The sequence below is a fragment of the Pipistrellus hanaki genome, assembly GCF_964339955.1.
Source record: "Pipistrellus hanaki genome assembly, chromosome: 8".
NCBI classification, from domain to species: domain Eukaryota; kingdom Metazoa; phylum Chordata; class Mammalia; order Chiroptera; family Vespertilionidae; genus Pipistrellus; species Pipistrellus hanaki.
The window spans coordinates 3,829,886-3,848,654 of record NC_140510.1 but is presented as its reverse complement, the minus strand read 5'-3'; the positions used below and the strand labels follow the sequence as shown (position 1 = coordinate 3,848,654).

Here is an 18,769-nt window from a genome sequence, read left to right as displayed (position 1 = left end):
ACAGTCAGCCATAATTCCTACCCTTCCAAAGTCCTTCCTCTTCATTCTGTCCATTTCCATCCCTCCTCGCCATCAAGCATGCTTAAGAAACGTGGCCGTGGCAGTGAAAACAGCATGGCAGAACTGTCCCCTTCCCCTGGGAAACCAGCTCAGGACTTGGCGGCAGCTGCTCGGACACTGCGCTGCTGGAACAGGTGTGGCCTGACTTGAGGAGCTGAGCATGTGCTACCTGGACTTACCTATGAATGCCAATCTCCCCATTGCTCTCTCTGTCTACAAGCGCCCGATTTATCCCAGGAAAGAAACCCAGCCCCACCCATTAGAAGGCACGTGGCCCCGGGGATGGGGGGGCAGCGCTGGTTAGCTCCTTTTTCGGCTCTCCCTTCTCCCTTCTGCCCCTAGGAAGAAAGGAAGGAAGGGAGGAAAGGAGAGAGGGAGGGAGGGAGGGAGGGAGGGAGGGAGGAAAAGAGGGAGGGAGGGAGAGGAGGGGAGGGAGGGAGAGGAGGGGAGGGAGGGAGAGGAGGGAGGGAGGGAGGGAAGGAGGGAGGAGGGAGGGAAGAAGGGAGGGAGAGGAGAGAAAAGGGGAAGAACACGGAGAGGAGACAGGCAGAGACAGACACAGGGCAGGGGAGAGGGAAGGCGGCTCTCAGTTGCTGCCCTGCACCTTGTGGATGAAAGACTCTTCTTTCTTCGAGCCCAAAGCCCAAAGACTGGTCCTTGATGCTTGGCTTTCTCTTTCTACTTTCCCTGTTGGCCACCACTTCCAGAGGATGGGATTTAAAATAAACATTCTAATTCTTTTATTCCTTCCTTTATCCCTCCAATATCTCATATACATTGAAGACAAGCTTTCCATTTCCAAAGTGCTAGGGCTGGAAATGCTGACAAGGACTTTCCTTACTCTGATAAAACCACAGGGTGCTGTGGGCTTAGCCAATTAAAAACAGAGAAGGAGGGAAGTTCTTTGAAAAGCCACCTGCACGGAACACAGGCTCTCTGGTTTGTCCACGGAAGGTACCACGCACCTCCTCCTTCCCCACACCCCTCCCGCCGCCCGCGGCCTCCACGCCTGCCGCGGCGGCTTACCCCTCTGGGGACAAGGGCTCTGGCGCCCAGCGTGTGCTCCCTCCACTCCTACGACGAACACTTATTTCCAAACAGCTCCCCATCTACTAGACACTGCCAGCCCCATCCCTGTGCCCTCCGCTCGGTCAGCACCCGAGGCACGGCACGTCCGAGCACTGCCCTGTTCGTAGTTAGATGTGGTGCAGAATAACGCAACCAGCTAAACAATTCAATACTTGACACGCTTTGGAGGGAGAAGGGGGTGATATTAAAAACACTTAAAATCTCGGAATTCTTTATCCCATCAGAGCATCTCCGCAGGAGGCCGGCAGCGCTCCCCTCCGCAGGGGCCGGGGCCGGGCCTGGGAGCTCACTGCCCGCGCGGGGCTCCAGCTAATGACACAGGGCCAAGGGCGGGAGCATCAGACAGCACTGCCACCTGCAGTGGCTGTTTCCCGGAGGCTCACAGACCATCGATCAGACACTGACCCGTAACACTGTTCACTGTGAGGTGTATGCAAAGGTGGTGAGATACAACCGCTCACCGCAGGCAGACAGTTACCTTTGTTAGGGCCAGGTCCTTGTCCGGCGTTAAGAGGGGGGATGCGACCTTGTGCTCCCTGCTGCCCTAGGCCTGGGATCAGGGGTGGTGGGCCTGTATTCTGTCCTTCCTGAAAAGATGTTTTTAAAGAGGTAGTGTGAGCTTCCTGAATAGCAATTGTATGATAATGTGACAGAGAAAAACATCAGGTTGCCTCGAAGCCTTCAGTAATAAATGTACAGCCAGTGACATCCTGGCAAAGGGTCCTTAAATTCAGGGAGACCTTCTTTCACCATAATAAGAGGAAACACACCTATTTTAAATCTGCCGATAGGTTTCATTTAAAGCTAGATCTTGACTTCTTACGCTAAGCAAGAACGTCAACGGGAAGCGAGAAACCATGAGGCAATGACAACACCTCCTTCTGGCAACCTCCCAGGACAGCCACTCCTCCTGGTGCCAAGCTCTTCCCGCCACAAGCCGGCAGGGCTGGTGTGAGAGCGGGTGGGGAACAGGGCTGGGCTCCTGCCAAGGGAGGTGTGCACACCAGCTTCCTCCTTCGCCGCCTCCTCTCTCCACCTCCTTCAGCCCCTCCTGCTCATTCACCTGGGATCTCTTGGATTCCTTTGATTCTGGCAGTTTCTACCTCATACAAACCTGCTGCTCTGATGCTTTTAATCTCCTTGCTCTGGACCCCAAGCTTGTCCCTAATCCTCATCTCTGTATTTTTATCCAGCCATGTCTAAATTCTGATTCCCCACATTGCCAGTGACCTTGGATCAGGTCTGGTGATAAACACACACACCTTCTATGAAAATAACTCAGTTTTAAAAATCAACAGCAAGCCGAAACCGGTTTGGCTCAGTGGTAGAGCGTCGGTCTGTGGATTGAAGGGTCCCAGGTTCGATTCCCGTCAGGGGCATGTATGTTGGTTGCGGGCACATCCCCAGTGAAGGGTGTGTAGGAGGCCGCTGGTCAATGTTCCTCTCTCATCGACGTTTCTAGCTCTCTCTCTCTCCCTTCCTCTCTATAAAAAAATCAATAAAATATATATATTTTTAAAATAAATAAATAAAATAAAAATCAACAGCAAAATTGTATTCATACTCCAAACGAGCTGGCATGAAAGAGCAGCCCTGACTACAGGACACCACTATAGCTATAACAGTAACATCAGTAACTTCTATACTTGTTTTTTGTATGTTTCATCCCCACACAACTCATGCTGTTCATTTAATACATGACAGCAATTCCAGTAAATTAAGCCAATTAAAACAACTGGTTTAAATCATTCGCCTGGTCAAAGTGAAGAAAGTATTTCAATATGTGACAAACATGAGCCCAGATTTCATCAGGCCTACTTCGGAGATGCAAAATTCCCTATTTCACACCTTCTTCACATTCATGCAAACATAACTTCCATATGTCAATTAAATATTTACAGCATTATGCTCTGCATTTATAAAACATTTTTTGTACATGATAGAATAAGAACTTATTAAAAAGTGCACAATAAATTCTGGAAGTAAAGTCAAATACCATCAGATTCTTCGCTGCTATGAAATTTTTAAGTTCTGGGAGATCTACCGAAGAGTGCCACACAATCTTATTTAGCTAGTTCTAATTCTGGGAATCCTCAGAGCTATTAACGGTGCTTTCTACAGTGTCCGCAGTGTGGCCTCCCCAGGAATGGCGCCGGGGAGTCCCGTCCTCCGAAAGGCGCAGGAGCACACGGCCAGAGGCAAGCGTGCTGACCCTTCCCTGCTCGGGCAGTCTTTCTGTCCATCTCCCCAGGCAAGCTGAACCTCCTCACACGCTCCAGCACAGCTCAGGGAATGGGCATTATAACTTGGCTAATAAAAGCAGAACTGTCAAAAGGAGGTCAAGAAAATGTCTAGAAAAATACTCCCTCTTATAAATATTGTTGTAAGCCGAAAACCACTTGGACAGAACTCTGTCTACAGGGTCAGAATTTGAGAATTGTGGTTCTGGCCTGAGAGCTCTGAAGGCATTCCCTGGAGCCAGAGCAGTGCGGTGGGGCCACGCTCCTGGGGCCTTCAACACCTATGTGCAAAGGTGCAGCTGGCGGGCCACGCCACCAAGGTCCCGGAGAGGGAGCACCACAGGCTGGCAGTCTCTTCTGGAGGCCTGGGACAACTATCAGCTGGTCACTCTTTTCTAGAAGAGCCTCTACTAGAACACAGGTTCATATTGCGGTAACGTTTGATGGCCTACAGTGGTTGGCAAACTCATTAGTCCACAGAGCCAAATATCAACAGGACAACGATTGACATTACTTTTGAGAGCCAAATTTTTTAAACTTAAACTTCTTCTAACACCACTTCTTCAAAACAGACTGGCCCAGGCCGTGGTGTTTTGTGGAAGAGCCACACTCAAGGGGCCAAAGAGACGCATGTGGCTCGAGAACCGCAGTTTGCCGACCACGGGTCTAGTGCATTTTCTTGTCTCCCTCTTCAGCTGCGATGCTCTTCTCAGGCCGCTGTCACCACCTGAGACATTCCCGCACGTCCGTGCAGTGTGTTTGCCCAAAGGGTGATGCCCACAAGTTGGAAAGAAAGAATACCTGGTTGAAGGGGGCCCGGGGCCCATCCCCCAGTAGAGCTGTTTTCTGCTGCTGGAATGGCATTTGCCCTTGAGACGAATGTGGCCCACGGGCAGGATTCTGCTGTCCCTGAGGTCCGGGGGGCCCCTGCATGCCACCCTGGGGTGGAGGCCCCAGAGAGCCCTGGGGCGGCCCCTGCTGTCCTTGTGAGCCCGGAGGCCCTCGCATCTCCTGGGGAGGGCCCAGCATCGAGCCTTGCGGAGGAGGCCCCTGCATGGCGCGCATCTCCTGAGGGCCGTGTCCCAGGAGTCCGCTTGGAGGGTGAGGTCTCATCTCTGGAGGTGGGTGGCCCATCACCATGCCCTGGGGAGTAGGACCCTGATTCTCTCGAGGGCCTGGAGGACCCTGCATTCCTCTTGGATTCAGTCCCATCAGAGGTCCCTGGGACACAGGACCTTGGATCCCCTGGGACCCGGGCCCACCTTGTATCCCATGAGGATGAGGAGGTCCTTGCATTCCTCTGGGACCAGGTGGCCCCTGCATACCTTGAGTACCTGGAGGCCCCTGAGGGCCCATGTGCCCCTGGGGACCAGGTGGGCCTTGGGGGCCTATGTGACCTTGTGGGCCCATAGGGCCTTGAGGACCAGAATTACCCTGTGGCCCGGGTGGTCCTTGAAGCCCCAAAGGGCCATGAGGTCCAGGATGCCTTTGCATTCCTTGGGGGCCATGTATGTCCTGAGGCCTCGGCAAGCCTTGGGGCGGGCCCTGGGGCCCTTGTGGTCCCATGAATCCTTGTGGCCCTCCACCTCCCTGATGAAGTGGAGGACCTTGTGGTCCCATTTGTCCCTGGGGTCCAGGGGGTCTGAACTGTCCCTGTGGACCTGGAGGCCCCATTTGAGCCATGTTCACTGGCATCTGCTGAGATGAATGGGGCTGTTGAAAACCTTGAGGAATCTGAGACATTGGACCTTGTCCTGGAAAGGGCTGGGGTCCAAGAAGAGGGGTACCAGATGCAGGAGGAGGCTGAATCTGCTCAGCCTGTTTCTGTGCAAGCCTTTCAATTTTAAGTTGCTGGAAAGAAAAAAAGAAAAAACATAGTGAAAAATAAGCCAGAAGATGACAACGTGGCTGTCACTTATTTCATTGGGGAACCTCAAAACAAACACGAGGCATCAACCTCTTAAATGCCCCAACAATAACTAGAGTTCATATAACATTCCGACATTCAGACAGTGCTCAGGCCTCCAGACTCACTCTAGACTAACTCTTCTTAGGTGCTGGGAAACAGCAGTCAAGGTTATGTACATCCATCTTGACCAGGAAAAGCAAAAATTTACCAGTTTTTTGTCATTCTTGGTAGCTGTCAAGGTAGGAAAACTAAGAACAAACCACTTGCTTTAGAGCCGACAGAAAAAATAAAAACTATTTTATCTGGGGATAAATAAATGAATTCAAATTTACACTATGTTGGCTTTATCATTTCTATTAAAAATGTCTATTTAACTTAGGTCTACTCACTGCTTGACTGATCTAGTTAGCAGCCAGCTCCTACTGTAGCAGTAAAAGGGGTGGTGTTTATCATACCCGTCCGAGAGCCCGTCCCTTCTCCTCATGAGCATATCCATAGTCACCCCTCCTTTCTTAGAGCATCTTGGTCCCCCAAAGAGCTTACCTCTAGAAGCTGTGGGTTAGTATACTGTAATGTGGCGATTTCTTGCTCAATTTCTGCTTGTGTTTTTTTCTTCTCTTCCAATTTAATGTCCTCTTTTCTGTCATTCAGTACCTCATTTGGGGCAGGAATTGGAACTTTATTTTGCATCCAAGCCTTGGGAAAGAAGAGAATATTTTAAAATGCCCTAAGTGTGTAAATTACAATGCCAGAATGAGAAAACTATTGTATTATGTCACTCATTGGCTCATTTCAACTTTCTGAATACAAGGTAGCTCAACTGGTGCACTGTCTTTATTTCTAACGCTAATTCTTACTGATATATGAGTGGGGTTTGGCAAGCACTGTGGTCGGCAAACTGCGGCTCACGAGCCACATGCGGCTCTTTGGCCCCTTGAGTGTGGCTCTTCCACAAAAAAAACACGGCCTGGGCAAGTCTATTTTGAAGAAGTGGTGTTAGAAGAAGTTTAAGTTTAAGTTTGGCTCTCAAAAGAAATTTCAATCGTTGTCCTGTTGATATATTTGGCTCTGTTGACTAACGAGTTTGCCGACCACTGGGCAAGCACATGACTCGGTAGAAATCGCTAAGTGACTAAAAGCTGTTAGATCTGGCATGTTATGAAGAATCTGAAGCTCACCTGCCTCTTCCAAAAGATGCCCCCCCTTTGTGCTGAGGGAACCGATAATGCAGAAGACAGGCAATGCAGAAGAGAGCTGACGCACTCTCTGTGCTCTGGTTTCTTTTTCTTCCTTCCTCCAAGAGCATTGATGAGAATAGGAGGTGACAATAATAAAAGATCTGGAGAAGACTCGTGATAAACGCAACACTGCCTGCAGAGCAGCAGATGGGAGCTATGTCTACGAATGCCTGAAATGTGTGGGAAATGCTCTACGGGTCTATAGCACAGAAATACCGCCATCAATGAGAGGATGAGAGAAAGAAGACTGTTTCTGAACTGCAATCAGACTCAACCAAGCAGCACTAGCAATGCATGAGTGAGACGGCCACTCACCTGCTGGAACTGAGCAGGGATAGGTTTTGCATAAGGAACTTTCTTCTGAGGTACTTTTTTCTGATCCTTTTGCATCACTTCTTCCATTCCCCAATCTAAACCTGGAATTGTCATTTCAATTTCATTTGACTCATCTTTCCCTGTAATCATAAAGATAAGTAATTAGTCAAGGAAATAAAAGAAAGTGGCCCCTTTAACAATGAACACATTTTTGGAAGATTAGATTTAATGTTTGCCATTTACGTTACTTATATTAACATTTCTTAAAAAAAAAAATTGACATTATCAAAATAATTTAATACCATAAAGTTAAGAACCAGACCTATAAAAATTTTATAAAAGTAGAATTTATAGGTACAATTTCTCTTACCCATCTGCTCTTGCTCCATGGCTAATTTAAGTTGTTCTGGTATTCCCATTCCTGGAATTACTGCCAGGCTATTAGGTTCAAGGTCATCTATAAATAGGAATACATCCACTATCAATAGAGATTTTATGAACATAGTGGTCCAATAAAATTAGAACTTTCATAAAAATGAAACTTGACGGTGGTGGTTTACAAATCAATAAACTATAAAACTGAAGTTAATTTTGTGAAATCTTCTCAATACTTAGCACTTTTACACCAGACTCTGGCATCTCAAAGAGGGATCGGTGTGTGGAGCTCACCATATTCTACGCCATCTTCTGACATTCCCGGCAGCAGGTTCAGATTATAGCGATCGCGCATTTTATCACCTGGTCGGTTTCGAGTCCAGAATTTGCTGCAAAATAAAAGCAATGGATGGAAAAGGCAAGGTGCATGGGTTCAGTATATTTCCGGGCACTTATCAGTATGAACCAGTCCTCTGGGATACACAATTTTATAATGCTTTTCTTCTAAACTTTTAAAATACATTTTTTTTTTTTTTTAATCAGAAGGCAAAACAAAATTTGAATAACAAAGTCATATTCAATACTCAATCTCCTTCTCATAACATATGTACTTATAAAAAAAACACACAAAAATGTTCCTAAGAACAAGACAGAATACAAATTAATATGCCAGTCTATCAATAAAAAACATACATACTTATTTCACCTTCCCCATGAACACAGTAACCACTTGTTACTTTTCTTACAGAAAGCTCACCTGGTGTGGTCATTTGAGCCTGAGCAGAGAATATGTCCAAGAGGATGCCATGCCAGACTCCAGATCATTCCTTCGTGGGCCATCTCCATCCCGCCCACTTCCTTCTCTACCCTACAGCAGCACCACAGAAAGAAGTCTTTTTCACAAAAGTTATATATATATATTTAAAGACATTTTATTTTAGTGTAACATATAGCTATCAAAGCCCATTACTTTTAATCTGTCAATTTCACATGATATAGGGGTGCTGATTTGTCATCAGTAATATATATTTTTTAAATATGTTTTTATTGATTTCAGAGTGGAAGGGAGGGAGGGAGGGAGGGAGGGAGGAAAGAAAGGAGGGAGGAAAAACCTCAATGATGTTTCATTGATTGGCTGCCTCGTGCAGACTCCTACTGGGGATCAAGCCCACCTAGGCATGTGCCCTGACCGAAAATTGAAAATGACCTCCTGGTTCATAGGTCAACGCTCAACCACTGAGCCACACCAAGTAGGGAAAATGCTTCAAAAATGATTTCACCAATAAGAAACAAGACAATCTATTTTATAATCTTAATGACTTATACAATCCAAAAATAACTGTGCTGTTTCTATTCCAAGCTGGGTTTCCAGAATTGAAAACTGCACAAAGTCTCTGATACAGAACATATGAACACTCAGAGAAAGTACAAACGGTATCATGTTTTGCACTTTCAGGTGCTCTCTTCATAAAGTAGACAGCTCCTTTACGGTAAGTGTTACATACCCAACGTGCCAGAAGAGCAAAGAGCCATCGGACCCTCCACTGGCAAAAAGTCCTTCGTGCACAGGATGCCAGGCCACAGCTGTAAGCACACACAGGGGACGGTGGAATGGTCAGCACCGCAGACCACCACAGAGAAGTCAGAATGAGAAGTATACCTAAAAGCCACTGACCTGTGGCTTCTTTCTTATGACCTCGGAAGACTTGAAGCTCTTCTTTCAAGTTTCTGATATCAAAAAGTTTACAGAGATGGTCACGTGATGCTGTGAGTAGCCAATTGCCATTGAGATTTAATTTTACTTCCATCACTGTGTTTTTATGGGCATGACTAGAAACAAAGTATCAAGAAAATAATGTAAGAATTAAAAACAAATCTAAATCCATATAATGGCCATTTATGTTGGATAGCACAGGGGTCAAGATGGCAAGAGGTTTAGCCTAGAAGTAATAAAGCATGAAGAAACAGCATTATAGGACCCAGTTAAAAGTACCTTTGAAATGAATAGGTCAATGACAGAAATAATGTCCAGTATCTAAGCATTGCTTTCCTTAACCAGTTAAAATAGCAGCAGAGCTTCAACTGGATATAAAAGTTTATCTTTGAAGCAGGGGAAACATTTGAACATATAAATTACTACGCAATAAAACTCATTAAATTTTTTAAATTCAATGACCCTCCTCTCATTAAGACAAAGCATCAAAAAGAGCATGGGGTAGTGTGAGGGTTAATTTGAACTCAAGACACTACCACAAGCTGAGGCCTGCCCAGTGCCCATCTCCACGGAGCACCATAGCCACGCTGGTGGACGCCAGCCATTGGAGGTGTGCGCCAGCCACAGCAGCCCGCTCCAACCAGCTCCCTCCCAATCACAAGGATCGGGACACAGCTGCTTGGTCAAAACAATGTTAACAACATATTCATATCACTGTTCATGTTTACAGATAATCCAGAAAAATTTTATTATGTAGCTGCATCATAAGTAAGCATCTCAGACAAAAAATAAATAAATAAATAAAAAAGAGAGAGAGAACTGATTCAAAAAGAGGAAAAGCTTCTCTGTAAAGATACAGTGAGATGGAGAACGCTGGGCTGTATGTCCAGTGAGGGGCATACACATCAACTCCACACAGTGCCAAGTGCATTATAATGAGAGACAGTAAGTCAGAACAGTAATAACCACCTCCTTCTGAATCTCTTCCTCACACTCCACTCCCGTGATACCCAAATTAAATTTAGATAGCTGTGGCAGAACATAAATCAAGCCGTATTTCATTAGGAATTCAGAGATAAAGCATATTTAATTAATAAGACAGCCATGGATACAAATCCATCTATTGTCTAACCTACTTTTCCAAAAATATGAGAGGAGAGAAAGCTAAAAGTTAAAGAATACAGGAAGCTGTGTTCCCTTTGTTCGGGGAGCAAGGTAGGGTTCCTATCACTTACAGTGTTGCAAGACTCTGCCCAGTCTTGGGATCCCAGAACTTGATTGGCTGTTGACTATCTTTACTTCCTGAAACAACTAACCCTTTTGTTGGATGCCAGTCTACACATTTCACATCAGCACCATGCCCTGTCGGAAACAAGTTAAGATAAAAACCTAATCAGTCATATATATTTAAAGCAAGATTTCATTCTAATTTGAACCAAAGTAAAGAAATCTATTAAATTAAATGTTTTGATCCTGGCACTCTAAACTTTTTCAAGACTCTTTGGTCTTTGTGTGTAGAGCCTAAGAGATACACAGCAGCCTCTCTCCCACCCAGACGCCCAGGAACCACTCCTCTGCTCCGAGCAACTGCCATCCTCCTGCCACTTGCTGAGTGTACTCAAGCCAGTATTTAAAGCTTTTTTGAATTTTCATGCTGTTCCCACGGTACCCTATTAGGCACGATTCCTGTCCTTCACCTTAGTTCTCCCATTTGGCAGTAGTCCTTCAGACAAAGTCCTAAATTCGGGTTTGGACATCACTTTCTGGTGTGGTGACAGGAAAAGCATTTCCTCTTTCTGAACCCATACACTCGATGCAGGAGGACAAAAATAATCCCTGCTTCATTCACACACGCCAGATGAGATGCTAATAAAAGATGCCCTACTAATTACTAAGTTAGCAACATACTGAGCACTTATAAGCATCACAGCTTAAAATCCTAACAAAATACCAAGAAAAGTATTATCGTGATGTCCACTTCACAAGTGACAAATGAGGAGGACTGGACGCAGTCAATAACATGTCCTAGATTCCAAAGCGAGTCAACAAGAACAAGGCGGGAGCTGAAACTGCCCACAGGTCCCAGAGACATTTCTCTTCACCCCCAGCTAAAACACGAGTCACCTCACCAATGTAAGAGATTCACTATGACTAAGAACCACAAATGTGAAAATAAAAATCTATAAAACTGAAAGAGGTGTCCTTTGAAAAGCTGGATGCTGTACAAAGAGTTCCCAGAATATGTTACAGCAAAATGCACTGAGAAGCTGGTGAAGGGGAGGTAAAGAGTATTGGAAACAGCTTCTTCTCAACCTGGGTCAAATCCAGCTTCCATGAAATTTTAGGTGTGAAGGAGGAAGGATACAGAAGAATAGAAAAACAGAAAGTAGAGAAGAAAAAGATGGTTCTAGAGGCAATGGAAAGTGAATTTGCACAAATTCAGAAGGGGAGTAATTCACATCTCAAACATATAATGCCTCATGCTGGCAAGCATATATGTAAATACCAACTATTTGGAGAATAGTTTAGCGATCTATATCAAAAGCATGAAGCAAGTATATATCCTATAACTCTTTAATTCCAAATCTCAGAACTTATCCTAAGAAAATAATGGATAGCCCTAGCCAGTTTGGCTCAGTGGATAGAACGTCAGCATGTGAACTGAGAGGTCCCAGGTTCAATATCGGTTAAGGGCACATGCCCGGGAACGCAAGAATCTAGTCAAAGATTTGAAATACAAAGAAGCAAAAAACACTCAACTGGAAAAGATGGATCCCCAGTGGGGTACTTGCAGGAGTCAGCCAATACATGATTATCTCTCATCATAGATGTTTCTCTCCCTCCCTCTTCCTTCCTCTCTGAAATCAATAAAAATATTTTTTTTAAAAGAAAAAAAATAGGGGGAGAAACCAAGATGGCGGCCTAGGTAAGCACCTAAACTGCTGCCTCGCACAACAATTTCAAACTACAACTAAAAGACAGAACAGACATCATCCAGAACCACAGGAAAAGCTGGCTGAGTGGAAATTCTACAACTAGAAGGAAAGAGAAAAGCTCATGGATCAGAGGAGCTGCAAAGGGCTGAGGTACGAAGACACATGCACAGAGAGGAAAGGTGGCCGAGTGCCTGGCTGCTTTCTCTGGCGCAAGGGGGAAGGAAGCCCCCAACTGCACTGAATCCCAGTTCCGACTTCATTGAACCCCAGCTCCGGCCAAAACCCCATGGACCCAGGCTCATACTGGGGAAGTCTGGACTGACAGGTAGAGAAAAAGGCACACGGAGACTTGGAGACTTGGGGGAGCTGTGGCAGGCAGGGGTCTGGAGGCGTGTGAGTGTGCATAGGGAAGACTGACCGCGGAGGTTGCTGCAGGCTTTCCATAGCAGAAGGATTTGGAAGCTCCTGATTGCACTGAACCACAGTTCCGACTGCACTGAAACCCAGTTCTGGGCGAGCCCCTGGGGGCTCACGCTATTCCAGGGGGATCTGGACTGTCAGGTGGAAACTTAGAGAAGCCGAGGAAGGCAGAGGTCTAGAGGCGCACGCACAAGGGCAGGGCTGATATGAAGCCAAGTCTGTCTTCTCAGCCCTGAGACACCACCCCATCCAAGCTGAGCTCAGAGGCTTTTGATATTTTGCAAGTCTGTCCTATAAGGCTAACTCTAGCACAGGTCTCCTGGCATACACATAGCTGATATTTACAGCTAATTGGCCTGGAGGTCAATTCTCCCAGTGATACCAACAACAATCAAGACTTAACTACAAGCCAAAACCGGTTTGGCTCAGTGGTATAGCGTCGGTCTGCAGACTGAAAGGTCCCAGGTTCGATTCTAGTCAAGGGCATGTACATTGGTTGCGGGCACCTCCCCGGTAGAGGGTGTGCAAGAGGCAGCTGGTCAATGTTTCTCTCTCATCGACGTTTCTAGCTCTCTATCCCTCTCTCCTCCTCTCTGTAAAAAATCAATGAAATATATTTAAAAAAAAAAAAAAAAAAAAGACTTAACTACAACAAGGCCGTACACATAGACCACAAAGGGGTGCACCAAAAGTGTCCACCTCAGGTAACTGGACCATATAGGACACCTAGCACACAAAGCTACCCTATCAACTCAGGGAAGGAGCGAAAATGTAGAGAAAAAGTAACAGATCACAAACAAAAGAATGGAGGAATACAAACAACTGGAGATAGAGTTCGAAACCACAGTTAAAAGTTATTTTAAGAATTTCCTAGAGAAGGCTGATAAATTTAATGAGAACCTTGAGAATATGAAAAAGAACAACTAGAAAGTAAACATACACTGACTGAAATAAAAAATATTATACAGAGACCCAACAGCAGACTGGAGGAACGTAAGAATCAAGTCAAAGATTTGAAATACAAAGAAGCAAAAAACATTTAACTGGAAAAGAAAAAAGAATCCAAAAATTTAAAGAGTGTAAGAAGCCACTGGGACAACTTCAAGTGTATCAACATCAGAATTATGGGGGTGCCAGAAGAAGAGAGAGTAAGATACTGAAAACCTATTTGAAGAAATAATGACTAAAAACTTCCCCGACCTGGTGAAAGAAATAGACTTACAAGTCCAGGAAGCGCACAGAACCCCAAACAAAAGAATCCAAAGAGGACCACACCAAAACACATCATAATTAAAGTGCCAAGAGCAAAAGACAAAGAGAGAATATTAAAAGCAGCAAGGGAGCCGAAACCAGTATGGCTCAGTGGATAGAGTGTCGGCCTGAGGACTGAAGAGTCCCAGGTTCCATTCCGGTCAAGGGCATGTACATTGGTTGTGGGGCTCTCCTCAGCAGGGGATGTACAAGAGGCAGCTGAAAGATGATTCTTTCTCATCGATGTTTCTAAATCTCTATCCCTCTCTCTTCCTCTCTGTAAAACATCAATAAAATATATTTTAAAAAATAAAAGCAGCAAGAGAAAAATAGTTAATTAACTACAAGGGAGCACCTAAGAAATATTCAAAGTGATGAATAGCAAGAACCTACAACCAAGGTTACTCTGCCCAGCAAAGTTATCATTCAGAATTGAAGGTCAGATAAAGAGCTTCACCGATAAGAAAAAGCTAAAGGAGCTCATTACCACCAAACCAGTATTATATGAAATGCTGAAAGGTATTCTTTAAGAGGAGGAGGAAGAAGAAAAAAGTAAAGATAAAAATTATGAACAAAAAATACATATCTATCAAAACAAGTGAATCTAAAAATCAAGTGAATTAAAAATCTGAGAAACTGCTGAAACCGGTTTGGCTCAGTGGATAGAGCGTCGGCCTGAGGACTGAAAGGTCCCGGGTTCGATTCCGGTCGAGGGCATGTACCTTGGTTGCGGGCTCATCCCCAGTGGGGGATGTGCAGGAGGCAGCTGATCGATGATTCTCTCTCATCGATGTTTCTAACTCTCTATCCCTCTCTCTTCCTCTCTGTGAAAAATCAATAAAATATATTAAAAAAAAAAAATCTGAGAAACTGAATAAACTGGTAAATATAATAGAATCAGGGGGAAAAGGGTATGGTGGGTGCAGGAAGAGACTTATGGAAGAGGACAGTGGTGGGGAGGTAAGGGTAGAGGGTGGGGTGGGAAACAGGTGGAGGGGCGCTACGGGAGGAAAAAGGAGAAACAATTGTAATAATCTGAACAATAAAGATTTATTAAGTTTAAAATAAAAATAAAAATAAATTTAAAAATTAAAAAAAAATTTAAATGGATGTTCAAAAACAGTTATGTACAGGATATTTATGATACAACTTATTTTTAAAGTGCCCATGAATAGGCAACATTACAAAATAAAATTCAATATGGCATATGATGCTCAATTGAATATGATGCACCTATCATAAATGATACAAGTAATTAAATGACATCAAAACGTTTGTGATACTAAGTATATTTTAAAAACAAAAAACACCTGTGTGTATAGCATTCTTGATAACATAACTGTAAAAGACAATCAAATTACTAATACAAGTGTCTATGTGTGCATATCCCTACAGACAGAAAAAAGGCAAGTTCCTACCCTAGCTGGTGTGTCTCAGTAGATAGAGTATCTGCCTATGGACTGAAGGATCCCCGGTTCAATTCCCGTCAAAGGCACATGCCCAGGATTGCAGGCTCAATCCCCAGTAGGGACATGCAGGAGGCAGCTGATCAATGATTTTCATCACTGATATTTCTCTTTCTCCCTCTCTGAAATCAATTAAAAATATATTTAACAACAACAAAAAAAGGCAAGCTGTCTAGACATCAAACTGTTATCAGAAACAATATTAAGCTGAGTAGTGAAATTAAGGTGATTCTTACTTCCCTGTATATTTTGTTTTTACATTTTCTATAATAAATGTACATTACTTTGTAATGGGGATCTGAAGAAGAGAAAGGGGAAGAGAGATTTGATTGTTCCTTTCATTTTTTTTTAATTTAAAAAAAAAAAAAAAAAAAGAACTGCCCGGCCAACACAGCTCAGTGGTTGAGCATCAACCTATGAACCAGTTCGATTCCAGGTTGAGGCACATGCCTGGGTTGCAGGCTCCATCTCTAGTGGGGTGCATGCAGGAAGCAGCCAATCAATGATTCTCTCTCATCACTGATGTTTCTCTCTCTCTCTTCCTTCCTCTCTGAAATCAATAAAAAATATATTTTAAAAAAAGAACTGAGGATGAACAAATTAAATAGAAATACAATTAACTTCTCCAATCTTGCCTTAAGAGCATTTAATGTTCTAATGATTTGATCCTAAAAATATGTAGTTAAGGAATTTTAAAACTTTATGGACCATTATCATCTAAAATTAAATATTATGTGTAGATATGTTCTATTTTCACCAAATTTGACTTGAAAAAGCATGAGAAAGCACTTTTAAAATGTGATGCACTGCCGAAACCGGTTTGGCTCAGCGGTAGAGCGTCGGTCTGCGGACTGAAAGGTCCCGGGTTCGATTCTGGTCAAGGGCATGTACGTTGGTTGCGGGCACATCCCCGATAGGGGGTGTGCAGGAGGCAGCTGGTCGATGTTTCTCTCTCATCGACGTATCGTATCTGGCTCTCTATCTCTCTCCCTTCCTCTCTGTGAAAAATCAATAAAATATATTTTAAAAAATAAAATAAAATGTGATGCACTGCCGTAACTGGTTTGGCTCAGTGGATAGAGCATCTTGGGTTCGATTCCAGTCAAGGGCATGTACCTTGGTTGAGGGCACATCCCCTGTGGGAGATGTGCAGGAGGCAGCTGATCGATGTTTCTCTCCCATCGATGTTTCTAACTCTCTATCCATCTCCCTTTCTCTCTCTAAAAAAAAAAAAAAATCAATAAAACATATATATATATATTTAAAATGTGATGCACTATGTAAAAGTTTATATCTTAGCAGTCATCTTTACCCTCACCTTCTCTGGGACATTTTCATATCATAAAGAGAGTATATCTGTTTACTTTAAACAAGTATATGGAAAAACACAAAAAATATCAATACATAAAAAGGAACATTAATATTTTTAGCTGCTTTAGTTTTGTTTCCTGAAGTTTTCTAAAATGTATTTAAGTAAAATTCACGCCGGGACCGGTTTGGCTCAATGGATAGAGCGTCGGCTTGGGGACTGAAGGGTCCCGGGTTCGATTCCGGTCAAGGGCATGTACCTTGGTTGCGGGCATATCCCCAGTAGGGGATGTGCAAGAGGCAGCTGATCGATGACTCTCTCTCTTCGATGTTTCTAACTCTCTATCTCCCTCCCTTCCTCTGTATAAAATCAATAAAATATATTTAAAAAATAAATAAAATAAGTAGAATTCAAGCAAGTGATAAATCCCATCCATCCTTTCTGTTAAATTAATTTAGCCATATCCATAGATCACTACTAGAAATCAAATTATACTGATTGTTGGTTATTATTTTATTAGTCACTGTCCTTAAAAATAAAAATACTACTACTAGCAAACACATATATTAACTCATGGTATATTCTAAGTTAAGTATATATACTGCCTTACCACCTTCATAGGAAGTGTAAAAGTACGGACAGGTTAAATACCTTGCCCACGCATGAGTGGGGTGTGGGAGGAGCAATGGGGCGATAAGGACACATATGTAATACCTTAATCAATTGAAGAAAAAAAATGCCTTGCCCCCAAGCACATAGTTGCTACATGGTAGAGCAGACATCTAAACGCAAGGAGTCACTGCTCCCAACACCGAGCCTCGGCTGCCTTTGCAGGTGTGAAGGCGAGTGCGGCTCACCGGAGGAGAGGAAACAAAAGCGGACGCCGCCTGCCTTGCTTCGGTGCTGCAGAGAGCGTCCCCGGAGGACGGCACAGCCGGCAGGGGGCGAGGGCAGGGGGGGACTCGCCAAGCCTCTCATCATTGTATTACTGCACCATGAGCATAGGGTACCTACTTTTAAAAGTTAAAATACAAATACAGTTATCTAAGAAAATATGTGCAAAAAAGTAATGTTAAAAAGCATGTTAACATTTGTGACTTGAAAAGTGATACACGCCCAAAATAGCAAATAAATACATTTCCTAAAAAATGCACAAAATATGTCTTAAAAAGTACACAAAAATCTGACAATATTAACTGCCTCTAAGAAGGGGAAATGAGTAGTGGTGGAACGAGGGTAAGGTGTCTTCACTGTATAATGTTTGATAATTTTAAAAGATTAAAAACTGAATAATCTATTGAGAGGAAAAAAATCAATTTAAAATTTTAATTTACTAAACAGTGGAAAGTGGGTATGAAATCTTTATAGGAAGCATACATTTTTTAAAAATATATTTTATTGATTTTGTACAGAGAAGAAGGGAGAGAGATAGCGAGTTAGAAACATCGACGAGAGTCATCGATCAGCTGCCTCTTGCACACCCCCTACTGTAGATGTGCCCGCAACCAAGGTACATGCCCTTGACCGGAATCGAACCCAGGAACCTTCAGTCCCCAAGCCGACGCTCTACCCATTGAGCCAAACCGGTTTCGGCGGTAGCATACATTTTTAAAACTTTTTAAATAAAAAAGAGGTTGGATGGACTTAGAAAAATACTATGCTAAGAAAAATAAGTCACAGAAAAAAAGACAAAACTATATAAATTCACGTGTGTGTGTGTGTGTGTGTGTGTGTGTAAATCTAAAAATCAAAATAAGTGAACATACAAAACAGAAACAAACTCGTAGATGCATAGAACTAATGATCACCAGGTGGGGGCATGGAGAGGGTGAGGAAAGGGGCTAAAAGGGTGAAGGGATTCAGTAGAACAAATTGCCAATGATGCCGGAACCGGTTTGGCTCAGTGGATAGAGCGTTGGCCTGCGGGCTAAAAGGTCCCAGGTTCGATTCCGGTCAAGGGCATGTACCTTGGTTGCAGGCACATCCCCAGTGGGGAGAATGTGTAAGAGGCAGCTGATCGATGTTTCTCTCTCATCGATGTTTCTAACTCTCTATCCCTCTCTCTTCCTCTCTGTGAAAAATCAATAAAATATATATTTTTAAAAATAGTCACGATGATGTAAAGTACAGCATCCTACCTAATAAAAGGGTAATATGCACATTAACCACCACTCTGTCACAAAGCTGGTGGCCCCCATAGCCACAATATGGCGGCGCCCAGTCCTCTCAACCCCACCAGATTCCCCAGACCTGGAAGGGTGGCCACTGAGAGTATGCGGCGTGACCGGCCTGGCGGAATGCTTGCTTCACTGCTCCGACAAGGCAAGCACTCTGCCCGGCCACGATGGGCTTCTGGGCGCGGAGCCTCTGGGCAGTGGATGCGGAGCGGCCAGGCCCCGCAGAGAGCTACTGATTTTTAAGGACAGTGACTAATGTTAACATGCTGC

The 18,769-nt window shown here is 44.0% G+C and overlaps 1 protein-coding gene across 3 annotated transcripts in view; it reads right to left on the bottom strand.

Annotated features, from left to right (window-relative positions):
* The window catches only part of WDR33 (WD repeat domain 33), a 107,137-nt gene that overhangs the window by 8,823 nt on the left and 79,545 nt on the right, over positions 1–18,769 (bottom strand). For all 3 annotated transcript variants that reach the window (XM_084891993.1, XM_084891995.1, XM_084891994.1), the window contains exons 8-17: positions 10,176–10,302; positions 8,902–9,056; positions 8,732–8,810; positions 7,984–8,094; positions 7,521–7,615; positions 7,222–7,308; positions 6,852–6,991; positions 5,842–5,994; positions 4,191–5,240; positions 1,628–1,736 (exon numbers count right to left, since the gene is read on the bottom strand). In XM_084891993.1, the coding sequence (XP_084748119.1) occupies positions 1,628–1,736; positions 4,191–5,240; positions 5,842–5,994; positions 6,852–6,991; positions 7,222–7,308; positions 7,521–7,615; positions 7,984–8,094; positions 8,732–8,810; positions 8,902–9,056; positions 10,176–10,302 (2,106 nt within the window). The remainder of the gene's footprint in view (positions 1–1,627; positions 1,737–4,190; positions 5,241–5,841; positions 5,995–6,851; positions 6,992–7,221; positions 7,309–7,520; positions 7,616–7,983; positions 8,095–8,731; positions 8,811–8,901; positions 9,057–10,175; positions 10,303–18,769) is intronic.